Below are 21,813 nucleotides of genomic sequence, written 5' to 3' on the forward strand. Positions count from 1 at the left end.
GAGGTCGCAAGGCAAACTTTGGATGTGATTTGTGAAAAATTGCCAGGATTTCCTTAGAATTAGATGTCAGGTGTCAGTGAAAGGTAGGACTCTGGGTGATTCATGATAAAGATGCGCTTGAGCAACAGAGATGTAAATGGTGCAGTCTCTGCAGATGGGGAAGACTAGAAGAGCAGGTATTGAGTAAAAACCACAAGCTCTCACTTTGTGTAGGTTAAATTTGAAGTGACTGCTAGGCATTCAGACTAAAATGCCAAGTAGTCCGTTAGATGAGCAGGTGCTGCAGGATGGAGGGGCAAGGTTAGTCCTGTGGCGGTGCTGCCACACTGAGGGTGCTGCGTTCTGCAGCGCTGAAGGCAGCGTCCTTGGGAGGGAAAGGCACAAGGGAACAGTAACGCTCCAACACTGCGACGACTGGCAGACGTGGAGGAGCCAGAACAGAAATCTGAGAAAGCAGGCAGGGAGCCGGGAAGAATAACGTGAAGAGTTAACTATTGGAGACCAAGAGAAAACTGTTTAAGAAGTTGAACAAGTGGTCATCTCCGTACCGGTTGAGAGCTTAAGGAGGATGACGAGGACCTACTGGACTTGCAGCACGGAGGTCTTTGATGGTTTGCCAACAGCTATGTCACAGCAACACGGGGACCAATTTCACGTGGAGAGGCTGACACAGGACGAGAGGTGAGGAAGAGACAGCTACGCAGGCCGTTTATTTCCAGTTTTGCTGTAAAACTAAGCCAAGGCGTGTAGGAGGTATGTTCTGAAAATATGGCATATATTGGTAGAACACCTGTATGCCAATGGGAATGATCTAGGAGACTGAAAATGTAACTAGAAGGTTCCTGTGTATAATTACGGGGTTTGGTCTTCCACAGCACCAAGGATTGTACATTTCAACAGAAAAGAAGGAATAGAATATGAGTATAGATATGAGTAGGATGGATAATACTTAATACTAGAAAACAATGGCTAACTCTTCCCAGACTTATGTGTGTGAGCTTCCTCTCTCCAGTCTGAAAATTAAGCAGCAAAAGACCATAAGGAACACAGCGAGAATAGGAATAGCTACTCTTGGTAAATAATGAAACACATGTCATCGATGGTTATTTGAAACTCCCTAAGGCTCTGTAATAACTTGATTCAGTAGAAGTGACACCTGAAATTCACCTTTCTCATGGCAGTGTTGTGAGGATTAAAGTTTTTACTATTGCAACTTGTTCTTCCTAGCATTTGGGAGACTAACCAGTCCTGATGGGGAAAAATAATTTGGGCATGACTCACCAGTAATAAGAAATCTTAAGGGTTGTTTTCAAGAAAGCATGTGAATGATCTTTCTTATTTGATTCTGTTTTAGAAGATGTGTTTAATGCTTCTAACTGGCGGTCTTATATGCAGGCTTTGGGAAAAAAGCACAAGTTTTCACTTTGTGTATACTAAGTTTCAAATGCTTATTAGGCATGCAAACCAAACTGTTTATGTCAATCTCACTACTCTTCTTTCTATAATCTTAAGTAGGTTCATGACCCTGATTATTGCTTTTTTTCTTAGAATGTACATCTAACATCTAGTGTTTTTTGGGATTCTCTTTTATCATCCTGTTATTATTATCATTATTATTCTGTTATTCTCTTCTATTATTCTATAATGCCATTCATCACTCAAATGTCATTTGTTCCACCTGGTCATCAAAATTGTATAGCCCCTGAGACTGAGAGATGGGGAAGCTCTTATTTATGTACTAGGGACAATAACTGTCCTACTCCTCCAGGACTTTGGGAACAGTAAACAGGGTACTATACAGGGACTTTGAAAAAGAGGGGGGCACTCAGTAAGTGCTGAGAGTAGTTATTAGTGTTTGAAGGATTTACGGTCCAAGGAAGGATCAAAATAGCCAACTACAGTGAAATATAATGGGGCGCAGAGTTCAGATAAAAAGTATAAGGGAAGAGTGAATTTTGCCACTGGAAATTAGGACTTTCAAGAGAAGCAGAGGGTTACTCTGTTTTGACAAAGCAAAATAATGGAGAGGACTGAATCATATGAGGACAAAAACGTGTAATTCTGTGTACTGAAAAGTCACGTTGCGTGGTGACTTAAATACAGTGTTGGCAAACCCTGACAGGAGGGCTGGTGTGCAGAAGATACTCCCGAATGAAGTGGGCGGGGCACACGGAGGGTTATGAAACCTTCACTCATGGGTTTAGTCTTCATCCTTCAAGCAAAAGAGAAGTTGTGAAGGGTTTTAAATGGTTTCTCCTATCTTCAAATACACATTTAGAAATAAATATTTTGTAACGCATCACATCAAATAAAGTGATAAGGAGACTATATACAGAGAATCAAGTTAACTGAATATCGTAATATTTCCATTTCCCCAAGATGGACAACAAAGTCCTGAATAAAGAGAAAGTGAATGGAAAGGAGATAGATTTTGGTGTTATTTTCCGTGTATAGTCATGTAGAATTAAAAAGAGCTGGTAACTATAGAGGGGATATCAAAGGAGAGGAGTAAGAGTTTATTACCTTTTTAAGATCAAGTGACCAATGAAGAAGGGTTATCTGCTCACAGGGACATGAACCGTGGAAGGTAGAACAATTTCCAGAGGTGAAGAAAAGAAGTCATTTTTGGCAAGTTAGATTAGGCACGTGTGGTATATTTAGGTAGATATATTCATTAAACAGTTAGAAACACAACCCAATGGTAGTGAAATTGCCCAGGAAATTTACTGAAGAGAATTAATATTAAGGTAGGTGTAATCAGTACCTCTCTGTGAAAGCCTAAACACAAAAGAAAACTCATTTCTCTGCAAGACATGGACTTTGGTACCAGCCCTGCAGTGACATCAAGCATATTTCACAGGCTTTTCAATTCTAGGTGTATCAAGAGTTCCAAACCGGAAAAAGTTGACACTTGACTGAAACAAACAGCAGATTCAGGAAGTGATAGAAAAACTTGCAAAGTGCCACTTGAATGAGGAACTGCTCTTAGAGTAAATGTTAAAATGCTAAGCATAAAATTTAGAGTGATTATCAAGACTCTAAATATACTCCTAAGTGAAAATTTTAATGATTCTAAAGAGAATTATTTTGCCAAAAAGAAAATCAATGCAGCAGCCCAATTTGAAAAAGACAGATGCACCCCTATGTTTATTACAGCACTATTTACAATAGCCAAGAAATGGAAGCAACCTAAGTGTCCATCAATAGATGAAGGGATAAAGAAGATGTGGTACATATACACAATGGAATACTATTCAGCCATAAGAAGAAAACAAATCCTACCATTTGCAACAACATGGATGGAGCTAGAGGGTATTATGCTCAGTGAAATAAGCCAGGCAGAGAAAGACAAGTACCAAGTGATTTCTCTCATATGTGGAGTATAAGAACAAAGAAAAACTGAAGGAACAAAACAGCAGCAGAATCACAGAACCCAAGAATGGACTAACAGTTACCAAACGGAAAGGGACTGGGGAGAATGGGAGGGAAGGGAGGGATAAGGGTGGGAAAAAGAAAGGGGGTATTATGATTAGCGTGTATAATGTGTGTTGGGGGGGCACAGGGAGGGCTGTGCAACACAGAGAAGACAAGTAGTGATACTACAGCATCTTACTAAGCTGATGGACAGTGACTGTAATGGGGTGTGTGGGGGGGGACTTGGTGAAGGGGAGAGCCTAGTAAACATAATGTTCTGCATGTAATTGTAGATTAATTATAACAAAAAAAATACATTTGCAGGAGGCAGAGTGGGGCAGTGGCAGGGCTATTGTCTTTGGGATATACCAGACCTAACTGAGTTCAAGCCTAAGTTCTACCATTACTAGCTAAATTATAAATAAATGATCATGTTATAAAAAAAATACATTTGCAGAGAGGAAGAAGTGAGAAGACAGACCTCACAGGCTGTGGGGCACCCCTCCGTAGGGGAAGGCGGGTTGTGTTCTCTGCAGGTCGGATGGTGACAGTTTGCCCAAGCCATAGGCAGGCAGCCATCAAGGCAGAAAAGCAATTGCAAATGTTCGTAATATTTTTATGCTGAAATGCACTCCTGCTCCTGCAAAATCAAGACCAAACTGTCACTTTTAATGGCTTTTTTCATTCATAAAACTATGAATCTTTTTTTTCAGAACTGAACCCTGGCAAAGCTATTAATTTCTGATAGTTCCCTCTGACCATCAGGGAAATAAAGGAAGATGCTCCTTATGGAAAAGGCATATTTTAAATCCTTGTTTTTCCTTGGGTAATTAATAGTCAATTCAAACATCGGATCTCTACAGTTGAAAAAAAATCCTTCATTTGCAAGATGGCTTAAAGAAATATACTAGTGTGGACTTCCCAAATCATTCTGTTTGTTAATGTTTAAATGCTTTAAACTTGCAATTAGTCAATTATTTTAATTTGCCCTCAAATCTGCTGCAGTGCTTACTAGCAATAAATCAAAATGATCAAATGAGTGAATTTTCCTAAGTGATGGACATCTGAATGATAAGCTAAGGACACAATAATTTTTTTTGCCAACTTTATGCTATGATCTATCTGGAACAGATATATTATAAAGCTTATGAGTATTAATGGTCTCATTTAGACATTTGATATGTTTACTGTGAGAGAGATCTTGCTGCATAAATCAATTTTTATATGAAACTGCTGTAAAGTGCTATATACTTTTTTTTTTTACTTCTGGTAGAAAGAAATTTGAAATTCAAATCACTAGCTACTGAAGGAAGTTATTAAAAATGCATTAGGGTTGAAAATGCAGCTGTATATAATTGTCATAACAGATATTCAAAACATATTTATCCTCAATGAAAACTAAACTAAAGCAATTTACAAAGAATCAGCTAATAAATTTTCCTTAATTTCCTAAGCAGATGAAAAAGAAACAGTTCATAGAAATTTTAATAAAATAAATATGAATGCTATCTGTAGGGAGGAAAATATAAATAGTATCCCTTAGAAGGATGAAGGGAAATAGATCTGTGTGAAATTCCAGTGATGACTACTATGGGATGTCAGAAAAGGTTCCTTGGGACCAATCTTACTTTTAAGTCCTCTTTAACCTGCCATTGAAAATATCATTTTATCCTATCTGCTTTACTCCTATTTGGAGTTGTCAGTATTTATCTTGATATAAAGTAAACATCTGAGCAAATTAGGAAGAAGATGAAGACATGCTTAGGAAAAACAGTTGCCTAGAAATATCGAATATCCTTAAGCAAAGAAACAAAATCATTTGTAAGCATGGAAACAGCACACGAGTACCGATGTGCTACGTTGAACATTTCGTTTTGCTTCTAGTGGCTGTAGGCTTGGATGAGCACACACTTATTGGGGTGTGAAAGGTGTTCCAAGGCTTGGTGTCTCTTAAAATACCTGTTGTAAATTCTCAGAGTAATAATCTGAGGCATTTCATCCATTCGTTCACTCGTTCATACATCCATCTGTAATCTTTTATCTTGAAGAGGTCTCAGTCTCTTGAACATAACCCTGGGAGAGTCACAGACTAATCCATGATTTTTGATTGACTGTCTTATTCATATTATCTGATCACATACTAGTCACTCAGGGAAGCCTCAAATAAATGGAATATGAAAAGATAGGAAGAAGGCGGAAATGCCGAAGGCGTGGTGCACTGTCTGCGCAGCATCTCTGGCAGATGTGAATGGGTTGTGAATGGGCAACTCTAAAGCCAGGGATTAGCAGGAGAGATAAGGTGTTAGGACCTTCAGATGGGCGGTCCGCAAAGTTGTGATCTCGGAATAATAGGGAACTCCCAAAGTTAAACTTGATCTCTGTAATATTTTCATCAAGATTCATTAAAGTTGTACACATCGATGGTATTGCCAACACGGTTCACTCTGTGCGGCTTAAGGATGCCACGCAAAGTCAGGATCACTCAGCAATCAGGATTTTTGTTTATAACCTTGTGCTCCAGAACAGATACCTGTTCACTGAGACTCTCAATCCTTAAGATTGATCTCGGCTTGACTGAGAGTGCACAGCAGTATGCTTTATGTTAACAAAATGCTATCTCGATTTCACTTTTTAAAACTATAGTGTGTGTGAGGCAATCACCCATAATGGTACTATATCAGAAAACACGTAGTATGATTTAAACAGTGTCTTTCTTTCACTTCCTATCTGTAAAATGCAAATAATATCGTAGTTCACAGAGTAAGATGATAATTTCATGTAAGATAATATGTAAAGTGTAAAACATCTATGTTCTACAAGTCTTCTCTGCTTCAGATTTCACACCTTTGAATCCAGGGAAATAATTCATACCAACATTAGAGAAATTTTGACACCAATTTGCATGATAAAGTAACTTGTAATTTCAAATAACATATTCTATGCAGTAAATCAGGTAGAAAAAGCATATTTGGTAGCACAACTCTGTTATGATTTCTGAAGGATCTTTACATTTATTTAATGTATTTAAATCTAATGTCCTTAATTATTATTTCAGAATATCATCAATGCATTTTTGGTTTTAAAACTCTCTTCTTTATCCATTAACAAATCTGGCAAACTGTGCAATATCTGACAGATGCAACAGGAGAAATGCTTATTGCATAACGTTCACTGAGGACAAATTGCTTTTCTGCCATTAATAAGTTATATATTATACCTCAAATATTGAATGCATATTAATTTATAACTTACAATTTGAAAAATATTAGTGAGAATTCATTCTTGAACCAATACTTTGTATCTCATAAATACGTAGCAACTTTTATTTGTGCTGTTTTATGTTTATTTCAAATGCATATAATATTTAAAAATGTTAAACACTCTTTACAGCTAATTCTTCTATTAAAAACAAATGTAAAATTCTGATAGATCATTAATAATCCCAGGTTACATAGCAACTACTTGCTTCAGAGTTCTTACAGGAGAAAAGTAAGATGCTGTTTGTTTAAATCAGTGGCCAGCAAACTTATCTGCAAAGGGCCAGATCATGAAAATTTTAGGCTCTGCAGATCACAGTATCTCTGCTGCAGTTCTTCAACACTACATAGGTAGTATATTAAACAGCCATAGACAGTATATAAACAAATGGCCATTCTGTGTTCTGATAAAACTTTATATAAAAAAAAGGTGGTAGACCAAATTTGACCCATGGTCATAGGTTGCCTACACCAGATTTTGATCACTGATAATTGAATTTTCTATTACTTGAAATAATATTTTTTAATTTATTTTGAATTAAAAAGCATAAGTAATCCTGGATATTATGTCTAGATGCTCTAAGTATTTAGGTAAACATTAGCTAAACATGGCTGGTAGTTGATTCATGGATCCCACCTAGAACTGATGTCCTCAGCTAAGGAAAGTAACCATAGTCTCTTTTAGCTTTTTGTACTCTTTGGAATAGAAATATAGTAATCATATCAATGCTCCTTTTCTGCTCTGTGTTCTTTACTTGAGGAACGTAATTGTTCCCATTAGTTAGGTTAAGAGGTATCATACACCAAGCCATAGAGAGCTGAGCTGAAGACCAATTCAGAGCATTGACAGGTTATAATAGTATTATAATTGTTAACAGAGATTGACCTGCTACAATTTCACACATCATTCAGTTGGCTTTTCTTTGGAAAGCGGATTTTCCTCCCTCCCTCCCTATTTATTTTTCTGGTGTGGTAGTACTCAGCTGCAGAGATTGAGTTAATCATATTAGTAAATGGCTGCTATCATCATCCCTTCCTATAATATTTGATTGATTAATTTTATTCCCATTCTTTAATCCTATTCATCTCTCCTCCTCCATAGATAATCACTACAATTAGTTTGGTGCAAAACTTTGTATGATTCTTGTAAATGTGTACTGTTGATTTCTTGAACATGTACTGCTTTGTTAATTCACTTAATTACTATTGCATTAAAACTTACTATGTGTCTTATGTTATTCATGCTGTTACGACTCTGAAGACCTGTTTGCCTTTCTGTATGTCCATCTCGCCAGGTGCTTCTCTGACTGGCTTATGATACCCCATAGTTTGCAGCCATTATATGTATTTTACTTTTCCATTTTCCTATGATAGAAACTAGATTTGCTAGCAACTTCTAATTACCTCAAATAATGCTGTGACTCAGACTTTTGTACTGTGTCTTTACAACCCAATGTGAGAAATTTTCTGGAATATATAAAAAGAACGAGATCATTGAGTTAAGGATATATGAATACTTAATTTAAATACGGGCCAGCAGATGGCTTTCCAGAATGAAGCTCCATTCCGCACACCTCCTGGGCTTGAGGTTCTGTATTCTCACATTCACACTGGTATTTTCCATTATTTATGAACTTTCCGAATCTAGTGAGAACAAAGTGATATTCGGTTGTGTTGTAACATGGATTTTTCTGTTCACAGTGAATTACAGAATTCTTCCTCTGCATGTTTGCTTTTGGGGTTTGTTCTTCCAGGAATTTCCTGATCATATCATTTGTCCGTTTTCCTACCAGAGTTCCTGTATTTTTCTTGCTCTTTTTTAAGGTTTGTTCATCTGTTGTAAACACTAGTCTTAGTTGAATCTTAGACATCGTCAATCTCTCTGCTGACATTACAGCGTCTTGCATTAAACAGAAAGCTGCATATTTGGATGCATTCAAATTTGTCATAAGTTGGGCTTCAGTCACTTTCTGTACGAAATACCTCCCACCTCAATCATCATGATGTATCCGCCTATGTTTTATTCAGTTAGCCTCATAGTTTTGCCTTTCATATTTTTGCCAGGTCCAGATTTGGATATGGAATTAGGAATTGCATTAAAAATACTCGGGGAGCTGGTTTCCACTAGCTCATTTATTAAGCCTTCTACCCTTTCAAATATTGTAATGGCATTTATTTTATGCACACACACGTTTTTCTCCAGTTTCTCTATTCTGTACCATCTACTTGCTCTTCTGCCACTAAAATACCATCGTCTTAGATCTGCGGTGTCATGCTGTGTCGTGACACTTGGTCAGGCAGCTGTTCCCCAAACCCACCTGGCTCTTATCCTCTCGAGATCCCTTAGCGACTTACCAGAGAACATGGAATGTCCTCTTTGCACTCAGCTTCTCTTTTAGGGTTTAAATTTTTCTCCAATGAAACTCCTAGATACTTTATCATTTTTTTTTATTATTGTGAAGGTATTGTTTTACTTTATTTTACAGTGAATAATTACTAGTGTAGAGAAATCCTGTTGGTTTTTTGTGGTGACTGTATTTGACCATATTACTGAATGCTTTTATTTTTGCTACTCGTTTCTATGAATTTATTTTTCTGTTTTTCTGTTAGCACTTCAATGTCAGTGATCACATTGCCCACAAATATTGATAGCTTCACTTACACCATTCCTTGTCTTTTTCCCTTTTTCCTTCCTCATTGTCCAAGACTTATGTCACATTAAAATATTGAGAGCACACCTCTGCCGTGTTTCCAGCAATAACTCGAATGTGTGCAGCACTTGTATGTGAAGTAAAATAAGTTTTGGTATATAACCTCTCAAGTAAAGAAAATTCTTTTCTGTTCTTGATATATTAACGGATTTTTTTTTTTTACTGTAAGAGATGTTGAACAATGATGTTATTTCTTTTGATCTGCTAGGGCAATCATGTGATTTTTCTCATTTTGTCTATCAATTTTAAGAAACATGTTCGGACACTTTGTGATGTTAAATATACTTTTATTCCTGCAATAACCTTACTTGCATGTTAGTATTTTCTTTCATTAGTAAGTAAAATACAGTCATATAATTGTTTGTATTTTTTTATATCTTATTTTAGAATCAAAGTTAGGTCAGACAGACTCAGAAAGCTGTGCAGCTTTTGCTTTTTTTCTGAACTATCTTGTAGAAGATATTAATTAACCATTCCTTGAAAGTTTGGTAAAACTCAATTATGAAAGAGCCTTGAAATGGGCTTTGGGAGATGAGTATATTGTTTAGTTCTAGTTTTTAATTTTTTTTGCCACCAATTTTGACATTTTGTACTTTACTAAATATATATATTTATGTCTTTTGTATATATACTATATATATATATATATAGTACATATATATGTCTTTTCATCTGTTTTCCAATTAGTTAGTATTCAGTTATTCACAGGCTTCCTATTAATGGCATTTTTAATCCAATTTTCCCTTTTTATCCTGTACTTGATTTCTCTCTATTCTCTTTCTTTTCTCTTTCATCTAAGTTCTCAGAAGTCTCTTTTATGAATCCTTTCAAATGGACCTTTTGCTTCTGTTAAACTTCACATTTTTTCTGTCATTTGATTTCTGCCCTTATCTTTATTATGACTTTATTTATAGAAATGATCCATTGCCTTTTTTTACCTCTTCAATTGAATGCCTAAATTCTTTTCAACTTTTCTTCTTCATGAAAAATATTTTTAAAGCCATATTTTTAGGCACTACTTTATCAGTGTGTCTCGAATTTTAGCATGTACTGTTTCATTTTCATTTAAACGTAAGAATTTTGAAACTTAGTTTCCCTTTTAACTCATATGGTATTAGAAATATGTTGTTTACTATTTATAGGTATGGAATATTTAATTATTCTATGTTTTATACATTTTTAATTCCATTGTGTTATGGGCATATAATGTAATTATATAATCTCATTCTTTTGAATTTACTAATACTTTTTATCTCCTGAAACTTGTTAAATTTTCATAAATAATCCAACTGTGCTAGGAAAAAAGTATCTATTTAGTTCATTGTTAAAGTAGATATGGGTATGTAGGTCTGAATAAGTAATATAAAATAGCTAGACTCTATTCTACTTTGCAGAACTTCCATGTCTTTGCTTCTCTGTGGAACTTATTTACTATTTAACCTTCTCATCAACTGTTGGATAATTTTGTTACCTGTGATTAGATTGTAATTTCTCCTTTATTCATGTTGGTTTGTATGACTTACTGAACAAAAATAAAAACCCCTTAGTTTTTGCAAAACCCCTTAGATTCATTGAGCTACTTTTAACATCTATGTAACCTTGCCTGCAAACCAAGTTCAGTGGGTTGTCTATGTAGCCATGATTTGAACTTGTGTACCATTCATACAAGGTTTTGACATGCAAGCTGTTTCTCTTGTGCTTTTCTGTTCTTGTTTCCAACAGGAACCTAGCTTCTGTCCCTTTTAAAGTTGATTTGAGTCGGCGAAGTTTGCACCTAATCATAGACTGTCTTTTGAACAGTTGAACAGCATTTTTACAACCAGGGCCCCTAGAGCTGTTGTCAAGTTTTTTTCATGCCATCACTATATCTTCTTTCTGTACTATTACCCTCTCGTATATAATAGAAGGCCAACCATCTTGGTCAACTCACAGTAATTCTTCCCAGCTGTCACATATATACAGGTGACATATAAGTTCTTTGTTCAACAGGTACCTAGTTCTATATTTTGATTACAGAAATGCCAAAAATAGAGTTCCAAAAAGCAGTTAGTGTAATGACCTGCTTAAATATTAGCCAAGAATTTCCTGATTCTTGTGAAAATTACCAACAAGTTGAAGATGAGAGAGCGTTTAAGACATTTTTGCATAGATGTTTGATTTGTTTGAAGAGCTCACACAGGAGACCCCTCCTAATTCCACTGCAGAAGAGAGTGGGAGCTGTCAAGTCCTCTCCCGTCTTCACCCTGGCATTTCAGGCTGATGGCAGGTCCCCTACAGGGATGGTTTTCTGTTCCCTGTGAATGTGCCCAAACCAGTGAAGACAAGTTATTTGTTGGCTACATATAGACTATAAACAAGGCAGACTATAAACAGAAAGGACCCAAACCTGTGCAGTGTTTGGAACTTCTCTGCTGGACCTTTAACTGCTTCTCTCCACATGGACATCCCCCAGGCTTAGTCACAGGGGCCCCAGTCAAGATGAGATTAAACATCCCAAGGCCCAGGAGTTCACCAGCTCAGCATCAGGTCAGCCTCACTGGCCAAATATTGAATTTTGCAAGAAGAGGCTTCGTGCTTTGTTACCACTGCACGTGGCCGGGAACCCCGGCCTGCCAGAGGTCACTGGCAGGGAGCACTTGCCTGAGTGGGCCTCCTCCCACCACGTGGTTGAGCATCAACCATCTGCCTGGACTCTTGGGGAACCACATTACAGAGCTCTGCGGACTTCGGATTAATCAAAAAAAAAAAGAAAAAGAAATAAAAAAAAAATTTAATGTCTTTAGATGGCTCAGCATTAATAGTATCCCTTGCTTTTTAAGCTACTAATACCTGATCAGAGAATGAGGCTATATACAACATTTGCATGATTTTTGTGTCATTCAAGACCTTAAATCAAGACTACTAACTTTATCACACAAATTGGGCTATATATCTTCAAGTAATCCTGTATGGTTGCATTCGTTTCAGAGGGGTGGCCTAACCAACTACCACAAACTTGGTGACTTAAAATCACAGAAATCTAGTCTCTCAGCCATTCTGGACATCAGAAGTGAAAAATCAAGGTGTTGCAGCAGGGTTGAATTTGCAGAGCCCCTGGGGGAGGCTCTGTGCTTGCCGTCTCCAGCCTCCTGCGGCTCCAAGGGTTCCTGGGCTGACAGCAGCTGAACTGCAACCTCTTCCTCTGCCTCAGCTGCCCCCACCTCACCCCTCCTCAGCGCTCTCTCTGCTCTTCTCATATAAGGACACTTGTCATTGGGTGTAGGACCCATTGAAGTGATCTCCTTTCAAGATCCTTAATTTAATTACATCTGCAAAGAGCCTTTTCCCAAATAAGGTCACAGTCACAGATTCAGGGGTTAGGATTTGGAAGTATCTTTTTTGAGGGACCAGTATGCAACCCATTACAATAACTGAGTTAATTTTGTACATCTTCTAAGGAAAGGGGTGGTAGCGGTATAGTCTCTGTTGTATCTGTAGTGAAGTTGTAGCTCTCAGAAGTAGGAACGGCGTTACAGCCGACTGAGCTGTTTCAGGTTTTTTGTTCTTATTCAGCGAAACATATTATTAGACAAGCTGCCTTCACACACAGGGAATGAGGGAGAAGTTGGAGGAGGAGGGAGAATAGAAAGGTGAAGAGAGGAGGGAGCGAAGGGGAGAGAAAGAAGTATATAGATTTCCTCTTTTAGTGCTTATTTTTCAATGCATTTTCTGCACTTCTTAGACCAAAAGAGAGATTATCTTCATATTGATAATAGACAATTTAGAAATAATTTAGAAGTGATAAGGTAATGAGGTTTCCTGGGATTTCTCCCACCATCCCTATGATCTGAGTCTATTTTGGAGTTCTCCTTTCTGTAACAACTTCTTGATTAGCCATTATTTGCCATTAATAAATCGCATGACTTTCAGAACAACAGCTATTGCTTTAGTTGGTGGAAAGAGCACTCCCCTGGGAAATCAGGAGTCACGGCCCTGATTCCAGTCATCACTTCAACTGTGTGGCGGCCACCCCGGTAGGGACAGCCATTTCTCATTGTTAAATGAAGTAAGCTCAGCTCTGTGTTTGCTTTATCAGTTAGAATGCTTTCGGCTGCAAGTAACAGAAGCCCCCATCAAACAACTTGCAGAAGAGCATTATCAAATCTGACAGCATGTCCAGAAAGACAAACTGGCTTCAGGATTGGTTGCTTCTATACCTCTCGCTCAAGAATGAATATTTGGGACCTGATTTTTTGTTTGGTTGTTTTTTGTTTTTGCTAGCTTTGCTCTGCCACCAAGGGCTGCCTTCATCTTTAGCCTGGTGGGATGACAGCTACAGCCCGTCTGAATTATGATGTCCTGAAAGGACAACATCCACTGGAGAAGAGCGCTGGATTTGTTCAGGCTCCCTTCAAATCAGCAAACATTGATCAGAAGCCACCGGAAAACTTCTGTCAACCTCATTAGTTGTAGTTAGGTCATATCCTCTTTCCTAAACTAATCGCAAGCAGGGAGATCACGCCCCAGGAATAACAAGTTCTGCCACGATACCAGGAGTGAGAGACGCCACCATTCAGAAAACTGAACAAAATCCGGCTCTGGTCAGAATGAAGGAGCTGGAAGAGTGCTGCCCAGGCAGCCAACAGACTATTATAGTTAGTTCCAAGTCTCATATGAGTTCATCCATAATTTATTTTCTAGATGATGCCTTTCATAATGTGGTCTAATATTTACGAGTCCTTAGATCTTTCAAGATACAAAAAACAAAGCTTGTAATTACTGATAATGAACATGTTGGGATAGCCAAATAGGAAACATTGGAGGGCCATGTCAGAGCACATAATATCTGTCACAGGGAACTTAAGGAGTTATACTGCTTTTTCCCAGTGGTACACATTCCTATTTCTCACCTATAGGAGACAAATATAAGGAAGCAGCTACTGAAAACTGATATAAATTCTATTGGAAAGAAGCCATTATAAAATTCCTTTAAAAATATTATCATCCAAATATTGGAGCATGCAATGTATAGGGTAATACCTGTAGAAAGTTACTATTGTGAAAGTTTAGGACTCAAACATAGAGAAGTTGAAATGTATTACTTGCAATTAAAAATATTCATTAAAATTCCCATCTTCTTTTCTTACTAGTGAATAAATACCCTCTATCTTAATAAAGTGAAGTTTTACTAAACTAGTCCCTAAAATATACCATTTTATTCTCAAAAATAAAAACTTGGACTTAAAGCAACTATAGAAAATTAGTAAAATACCAGGATTCATAAGAATTATTAGTAAAATTAATGAGTGCAATTTCTAATTTATGTGAATCATGTGAAAAACATCTGAACAGTAGCTGTTTCACTTTATAAAATATAATTAAGTTTAGAGAAAGAAATTGAACCTATCAATAGGCAGGTATCTCATCTCAATTTCCATGACAGTGAACTGATAAAAGGCACTTTAAAACTAAAAATAATTTCAGGAAATATGCTATTTTCACCTCAGTCCTTTGTCCATGTTTTAATTTGGTTAGCTGGGGGTTTTTTTTTTGCTATGGAGTCACATAACTTAATACATAGATCTGTATGCTGACAACTTTCATTGATGAAGGGCATTGAAGACCCAAAAGGAAAAATTCCATGTTCATCGATTAGAAGAAATAATATTGCTAAAATGTCTATCCTGCCCAAAGTGATACACAAATTCAATGCAATTGCTATCAAATTCCAATGGCATTTTTCAAAGAAGTAGAAAAAATCTAAAATTTGTGAACCACAAAAGACCCTGAACAGCCAGAGCAATCCTGAGAAAGAACAAAGCTTTGCACATCACACTTCTTCATTTTCAATTATATTATGAAGTAATCAAACAGTTATGATAATGACATAGAAACACACACATAGGCCAATGAAACAGAATAGAGAGCCCCCAAATAAACATGTGATGACAAAGCATACACGGTCAACTAATTTTTGGTGAGAGTGCCAAGAACACACCATGGGGAAAGAATAACCTTTTCAATACACGTTGGGAAGGCTGGATTTCCACACCGTACTCACAACATCCTCAAAAATCAACTCAAAATGGATTAAAGACTTAAACAAAAGACCTTAAACCACAAAACTCTTAGAAGAAAATATAGGATAAAAGCTCCTTGACTTTGATCTGTGCAATGATTTTATTTTTCTTGGTATAACACCAAAAGCTCAGTCAACAAAAGCAAAAATAAACAAGCGGGAATATAGTCATTGTATCCTTTACCATCATGCACTCGTCAGATAAGTAAATAAGCAAATACATATGCCAATTTTATTTTCATTTTACTTAAGAATGACCTTGATGAAACAATAAAAAATTATTGATTTTATGAAGTCTAGACCCTTAAGTATGTCCTTTTAAATAATTCTATTTGAAGAAATGGTAAGAACGCATAAAACACATCTGCTGCATACTGACTCGCAGTGGTCATCTCCAGGAGGAGTTCTTGTGTGACTGTTGAAGTTACAAGCAAAATAGCTAATTTTTTTTTCAAAGACACCTGCTTTAATGAAAGAATGATTGACAAACTATGATCCTTCAGACCTGGGTATTTGTCAGACTTTTTCTCAAAAATGAACTAAATGAACCTGGCTTCAAGGAAACAACTGGAAGTATTTATTAACAATGTTAAATTTAAGTTTTCAAAGTGAAAATTAAAACTTGGGAACCTTGTGTCTGCACTCATGAGCTTGACAACCTTCAGAATGTACAGAATTTTCTGCGGAAATCAGGGATGATATTAATGAATATTTTTATTGATAAAAAATATGGCAACATATGTAAGATCTTCATAACTCAGTGAATCAATATTTTCTCAGGGACCAAACATGGAAACAGGCCTAGGCTTTTAATGTAACAGTGTAAAAAGTGTATGACATGACTCCCCATAGCAATAACCTTTTAAGAAAACATCTGTGAAGTTTCGAGGTAGAATCATCTTTATTTTAAACATTTTTATTTTAAATAAGATATTTAAAAGATTTATAAATTTGTTTTGAATATATTAGTGAATTAAAAATATTCACATTATATATTGTATGGCAAAATGTATTTTTAATGTTTTCATTTTATAAAGCATTTAAAACCATTATTTTTAAATTATCCTCCTTTAGGAAACTACAATGTTACCTACTGTATGTTAAATCCATTTAGTACTAGGAGTGAAAGTGAGGATGAAAGAGTCAGAGCTATGTGATCGTGTCCAGAATTAATTATGATTCGAAATATTTTAAACATTATATTTTAAATAGGAGAGCAACAGTGCCAGAGACAGACGAACTCCGTAGAATAGCTGCTGGTATGATTTTATAACATTTCATAATTTCGCTTAACACTTGAACTTGCTAAGCAAGACGATCCGAGAAGCAGGATTTTATGCCCCTCACGGGTGTTCTGCTTTCCTGCACCTCTTTACTGTCCTAGGGCGCACGCTAGAGCAGATGGCATCACACCACCGATACACAGCCGAAAGGCCCGCACGTCCTGGAACCCAGTGTAACAGTGTCTGCTTGACGAGGTTATCTGCATTTCTGAATGCACACCTCACAGAAGAGCAGACACTTCGGCGGAAACGGATCATCCGTCAGATTGCCTGAGGCACCGGGGTTAGAATATGCCTCTGCTGCATTTTGCTAGGTTATCCATTAGTTTGTTTTGTTGATTTTTGCTATGAAAGGACAAAATGGATTCCAGAATGTGCTATTTTTTTTGTATTTGTAATTAAAAATACTTGGAAAAGGCCCTTGAGAAGCATAACACGTTTTTATGATTTTGTTTCACACAACTAGATATTATCATACGTCATGTAGCTTACATAGCAGCATAGCACTTTTATGCTCGCCTGACATAAATTGCATGAATTCCTAAGGAACACATGTCTTCATTGCTTTGAGACTATTTAAATTTGGTAAGATCTTTTGTTTAGTTATAATTCATAACACATAAAATGGTATCCCTTTTTCAAATATAACTTCGATTTATTATGTTAGAATAAAATTTGGTTTAAATATTATTTGAGTCAGTTATCAAATCATTTAAAATTTTAATACTCTAATTATTTGAGAATATGCTTTAGGTACTTTTACTATGATATGTGAATTATTGCTCCAAAAAAAAATTCTCATCTTTCTCCCTAGGATATTAATCCTCAGAAATAGTAAGATATTGGTGTCTAATTATTCTTTCCTGGAGGAAGAAATGAGTATTTCAGATATATTTCATATCTATATAAGTAGATATGAAATATATATGTATTTGTATGTGTATATATAGCATATGTATAAATACACATATGTATATATATGTATTTTTATATATGCATATATATGAAGTGAGCCTTTTTCCTTTATTTTACTTAAAAATCACTAATCTTACCAATTTTAATTTAATTTTGTGAGACAATTACAAGTAGAGAGAAAACCAAATGTGAAAAAGAATATTTTAAAATTACTTTTCCAACAAAGTGACAGAACTTTTCTGGACAACGTACCCAGCAATGGGCTTGTTGTTTTGTGAGGCTAGAGGTCTAGGTCACTACAGATTATAGAAGCAAATGTGACTAATAACATCAAGCTCTTTAAAAAGTGGTTACATAGTTTTTTTACAGATATGATTTTACATAATATGGGTACAAAAGTACAATTGATACTTTTAACTCTTCTATGCTATCATGTCCTAATAAACATCAGAGGTCTCATCTTCAAAAATGAAGGACCAAGATTTTAAAAATATATGAAATATATCTGCACATTTTTCTCCACTTAGAACACTTAGGGATTGATAGTGCTTCTAGTGTGGCATTGTGAGTCATGAATGCAATTAAGTATTTTCTCTTCAGCAAAATCCTTTACTTGCAGTTAAAGCATGTTTGATAAAGTGAAAAGCACTGAACATTGATCAAACAAGCCAAAAGTGGTAGCCTTATCAAAAACAAGGGAAATACCCCATTTCTGCCCACTCTAACCATCCTCTCCCATCTATCGGAGAAGACTGAGAAACATTTGTTAAGTTTACAGTCCAGAGCACAGGCTCCCCAAAACCTCAGACCTGATCGTAGGATGATAGAATACTTCCCCTCCCACCACACCTCACCACCACATTACTAAGGCCTATTTAAAACAGTTCCTTTTACCCAGTATGTCATATCTGGATATCAAGAAAAAATTACCAGTCATAGCAAAAGGAAAAAATACAATGTGAAGAACAGAGAAAGCATCAGAACTAGACATGCCAAGGATGCTGGAATTACCCAACAAGGAACTTAGAACAACTATGATTAAGCTCTATATGCTAAGAGCTCTAATGGATAAAGTAGACAGCATGTAAGAGTAGATGGCTGTGTAAGCAGAGAGATGGGAATTCTAAAGGAAAAAAATTAAAAACCTTTATCAGAAATGAAGAATGGACATGGCTAAGGACAGAATCTTTAGGGTAATCCTGGACGATACCTCAATGAAACCTCCAAAACTGAAAAGCAGAGAACAAAAACTGAAAAAAATGCCAGAATACCCAAAGAGTTTGGGACAACTACAAAAAGTGTAGTATATGCATAATGTGAAAACCAAGAAAAGAAGAGAGAAATCAATACAAAAAAATTCCCCAAATTAATGTCAGACACAAAACTGCAGATCCAGGAAACTCAATGAACACTAAGCTGAAAAAATGCCAAAAAAAAACAAAAACAAAATACTACATGTAGGCATGTAATTTTCAAACTATAGAAAATAAAAAATAAAAAAATCCTAAAAGAAGCCAGAGCTAAAAAAAAAATACATCTTACCTATAGAGGAACAAAGAATCACATCCATTTTTCCATCAGAAACCCTCCAAGCAAGAAAAAGTTGAGTGAAATACTTAATATGTTGAGATAAAAAAAAGAACCACAAACAAGAATACTGTACCCTGCAAAATTATCCTTCAAAAGTGAAGCAGAAGTTAAGATTTCATGAGATAAAATCAAGAGAACAGGTGCCAGTAGACCTACCTTTCAAGAAATGTTTTAAAAAGGTCCCTGAGAGAGAAAATAATATAGGTCAGACATCGGATCTATATAAACGAAGGAAGAGCATCAAAAAAGGAATAAGTGAAAGTAAACCAAAAACTTTTATTTTTCTTATTCTTAATTGATCTAACAGATAACAGTTTAAAATATATTAAATTTTGTATAATTTTATATATGTATCATATACATGTAGCATATACATATGCACATTTATATGATATATACACACATGTGCTTATATATATGAGAAAGAAATGACAGAAATAATTCAAGGGACGCAGGAAAAAAATCAGATTATTTTGTTATTAGGAACTCAAACCACAAATGAGGTGGGATAGTACGTATAGTTTGAAGGTAGACTTGGATTAGTTATAAATGTATATTTTAAATTCTAGGGCAACAACTAAAAAAAGTACAGCAGATAGCAAACAGAAAACTAACCAGTATGGCAGGTATTAATCCAACTGTATCAGTGATCACTTTGGGCATCACTTAAGAGACAGAGATTGTCCGAGGGTATCCAAAAACGAGACCCAACTCTACATTATCAAAAAGAAACCCACCTTAAATATAAAGACACATATAAATTAAAAGTAAATGGATGGAAATATATATATACCATGCTAACGTTAATCAGAGCCAAATAAGAGTAGCTATATTAATTTCAGACAGGGCAGATTTCAAAGCAAGGAAAGTTATCAGGGATGAAGAAGGGCATGATGTAGTGATAAATTGGTCAATCCTCCTAGAAGACACAACAATCTGAATGTGTGTACACCTAACAACAGAATGCCAAACATTGTGAGGCAAAAACTGATAGAGGTGCAGAGAGAAATAGATGCTTCCACCACCATAATTGGGTCTTCAACATCCCTTATTCAGAAATGGACAGATCCAGCACTGGAAAACTCAGTGAGGGCATAGCTGAACTCAACAGTACCGTCAGTCAACTGGGCATAACAGACATCAACCGATTTCACCATCAAAGAGCCTTATATGTTTTTCTCAGCTCCCATGGAACATTCACCAAGATACACCATGTTCAGGGCCACAATACATACCTTAAGAAATTTAAAAGAATTGAAATTATACAGCTATCAGGTCACAGTGGAATTAAACTAGAAATCAGTAACCAAAAAATACTTGGAAAAACCCCAAAATGTGGAGATGAAACATGATACTTCTAAGTAACACATGGGTCAAAGAAGTTTTTAAATATTTGAATTCATTGAAATTGACAGCAAACCTGTCAAATCTTTTATATTAGAAGAAATAATGACGTTCAACATGTTGAGAAGTGAACTTAAAAAATTAAGTCATACGTTAATAAGTTGCAGTGTTGTGTTGGCAGAGTACTTGAGGAAATAGATGTTTGTCCATGTGTATGGACTGTGGAGAAAAATAGAAGATGCAAAGATTATAGCAGAATGCGGACCCATAAGACTTTGGGAGCTAAAATGCATAAGTTTATTAAACATTTATTAGTTGCCAAATGGCTAACAAATTGTTAACTTGGGTCCACAGATCATGGATGGGCCTTGGTGAGGAAGTGAGAAGGGTGAGGGGAGTAGGGATAGATGGGCCTGTGTGTTTTTCTGGGAAGCCTGTCCACTGCTTATATTTAATGACTTCAAAATTTTTGTCATTTTGTCTGTCAGTAGACAAGTTCTATTGAATATGACTATAGTTCTACCAGGAACTTGCATGATGGGCAGTAGTAAGAATAGAGGTGCGATATTAAACCCAATCAATATTTAATAAATTTATTGAGAATATTCTACATGCCACACCCACTGTTGTTTGTGGAAGAAACAATTTTAATAGAAACACAGAGTTCTTGATTTCAGGGAGCTATTCTACTACATAATTTTTAGACTATTTCAAAGTTCAACAAACGATGTCCAAAACTGAGAGCGTAATAGAGGACATCTTTTTGTTCTGTATTGTTTTTGACTGTGGTTAATTAGAAATGAATACAAACATCCATTGGGAAGTGGTTTGAGAGAATGATAACTGATCATTTTGTTTAAGTGTTGTGGTGTATAATGTATATTGTACACTAAGTTAAAAACATTTTTCGTTTAAGGTAACTGAACTGCACAATATCAAAAATATAACCAGACTGCCTCGGGAGACAAAGAAGCATGCGGTGGCAATTATCTTTCATGATGAAACGTCAAAGACATTTGCCTGTGAGTCAGGTAAGCGATTATAGCCCTGTCTACAGCTTAGGAAAATTGGGTTTCTTTTGAGGTAAAAGCACAGACGGATTAAGATACACCGCTGAATAGATGGCTTACTGTGATGAGGATGTGCTGTAGTCTTGAGTGGGAAGTGCGACATATTGATTTCTACCGATGTTTTTGGTGCTTGTTTATTATCTGTCTGTGTCTGGATTTTGCTCCCAGGTG

The 21,813-nt window shown here is 36.0% G+C and overlaps 1 protein-coding gene and 1 long non-coding RNA gene across 3 annotated transcripts in view; one reads left to right on the top strand and one right to left on the bottom strand.

Moving 5' to 3' along the window:
* The window catches only part of DOK6 (docking protein 6), a 309,246-nt gene that overhangs the window by 102,837 nt on the left and 184,596 nt on the right, over positions 1 to 21,813 (top strand). For both annotated transcript variants that reach the window (XM_037000763.2, XM_037000762.2), the window contains exon 3: positions 21,489 to 21,603. In XM_037000763.2, coding sequence (XP_036856658.1) covers positions 21,489 to 21,603 — 115 coding nt within the window. The remainder of the gene's footprint in view (positions 1 to 21,488; positions 21,604 to 21,813) is intronic.
* Positions 1 to 21,813, bottom strand: part of LOC118968783 (uncharacterized) — a 200,756-nt gene that overhangs the window by 1,998 nt on the left and 176,945 nt on the right. The window lies entirely within an intron of this gene.

Source organism: Manis javanica, chromosome 9 (genome assembly GCF_040802235.1).
Source record: "Manis javanica isolate MJ-LG chromosome 9, MJ_LKY, whole genome shotgun sequence".
In the NCBI taxonomy this organism is placed as follows: domain Eukaryota; kingdom Metazoa; phylum Chordata; class Mammalia; order Pholidota; family Manidae; genus Manis; species Manis javanica.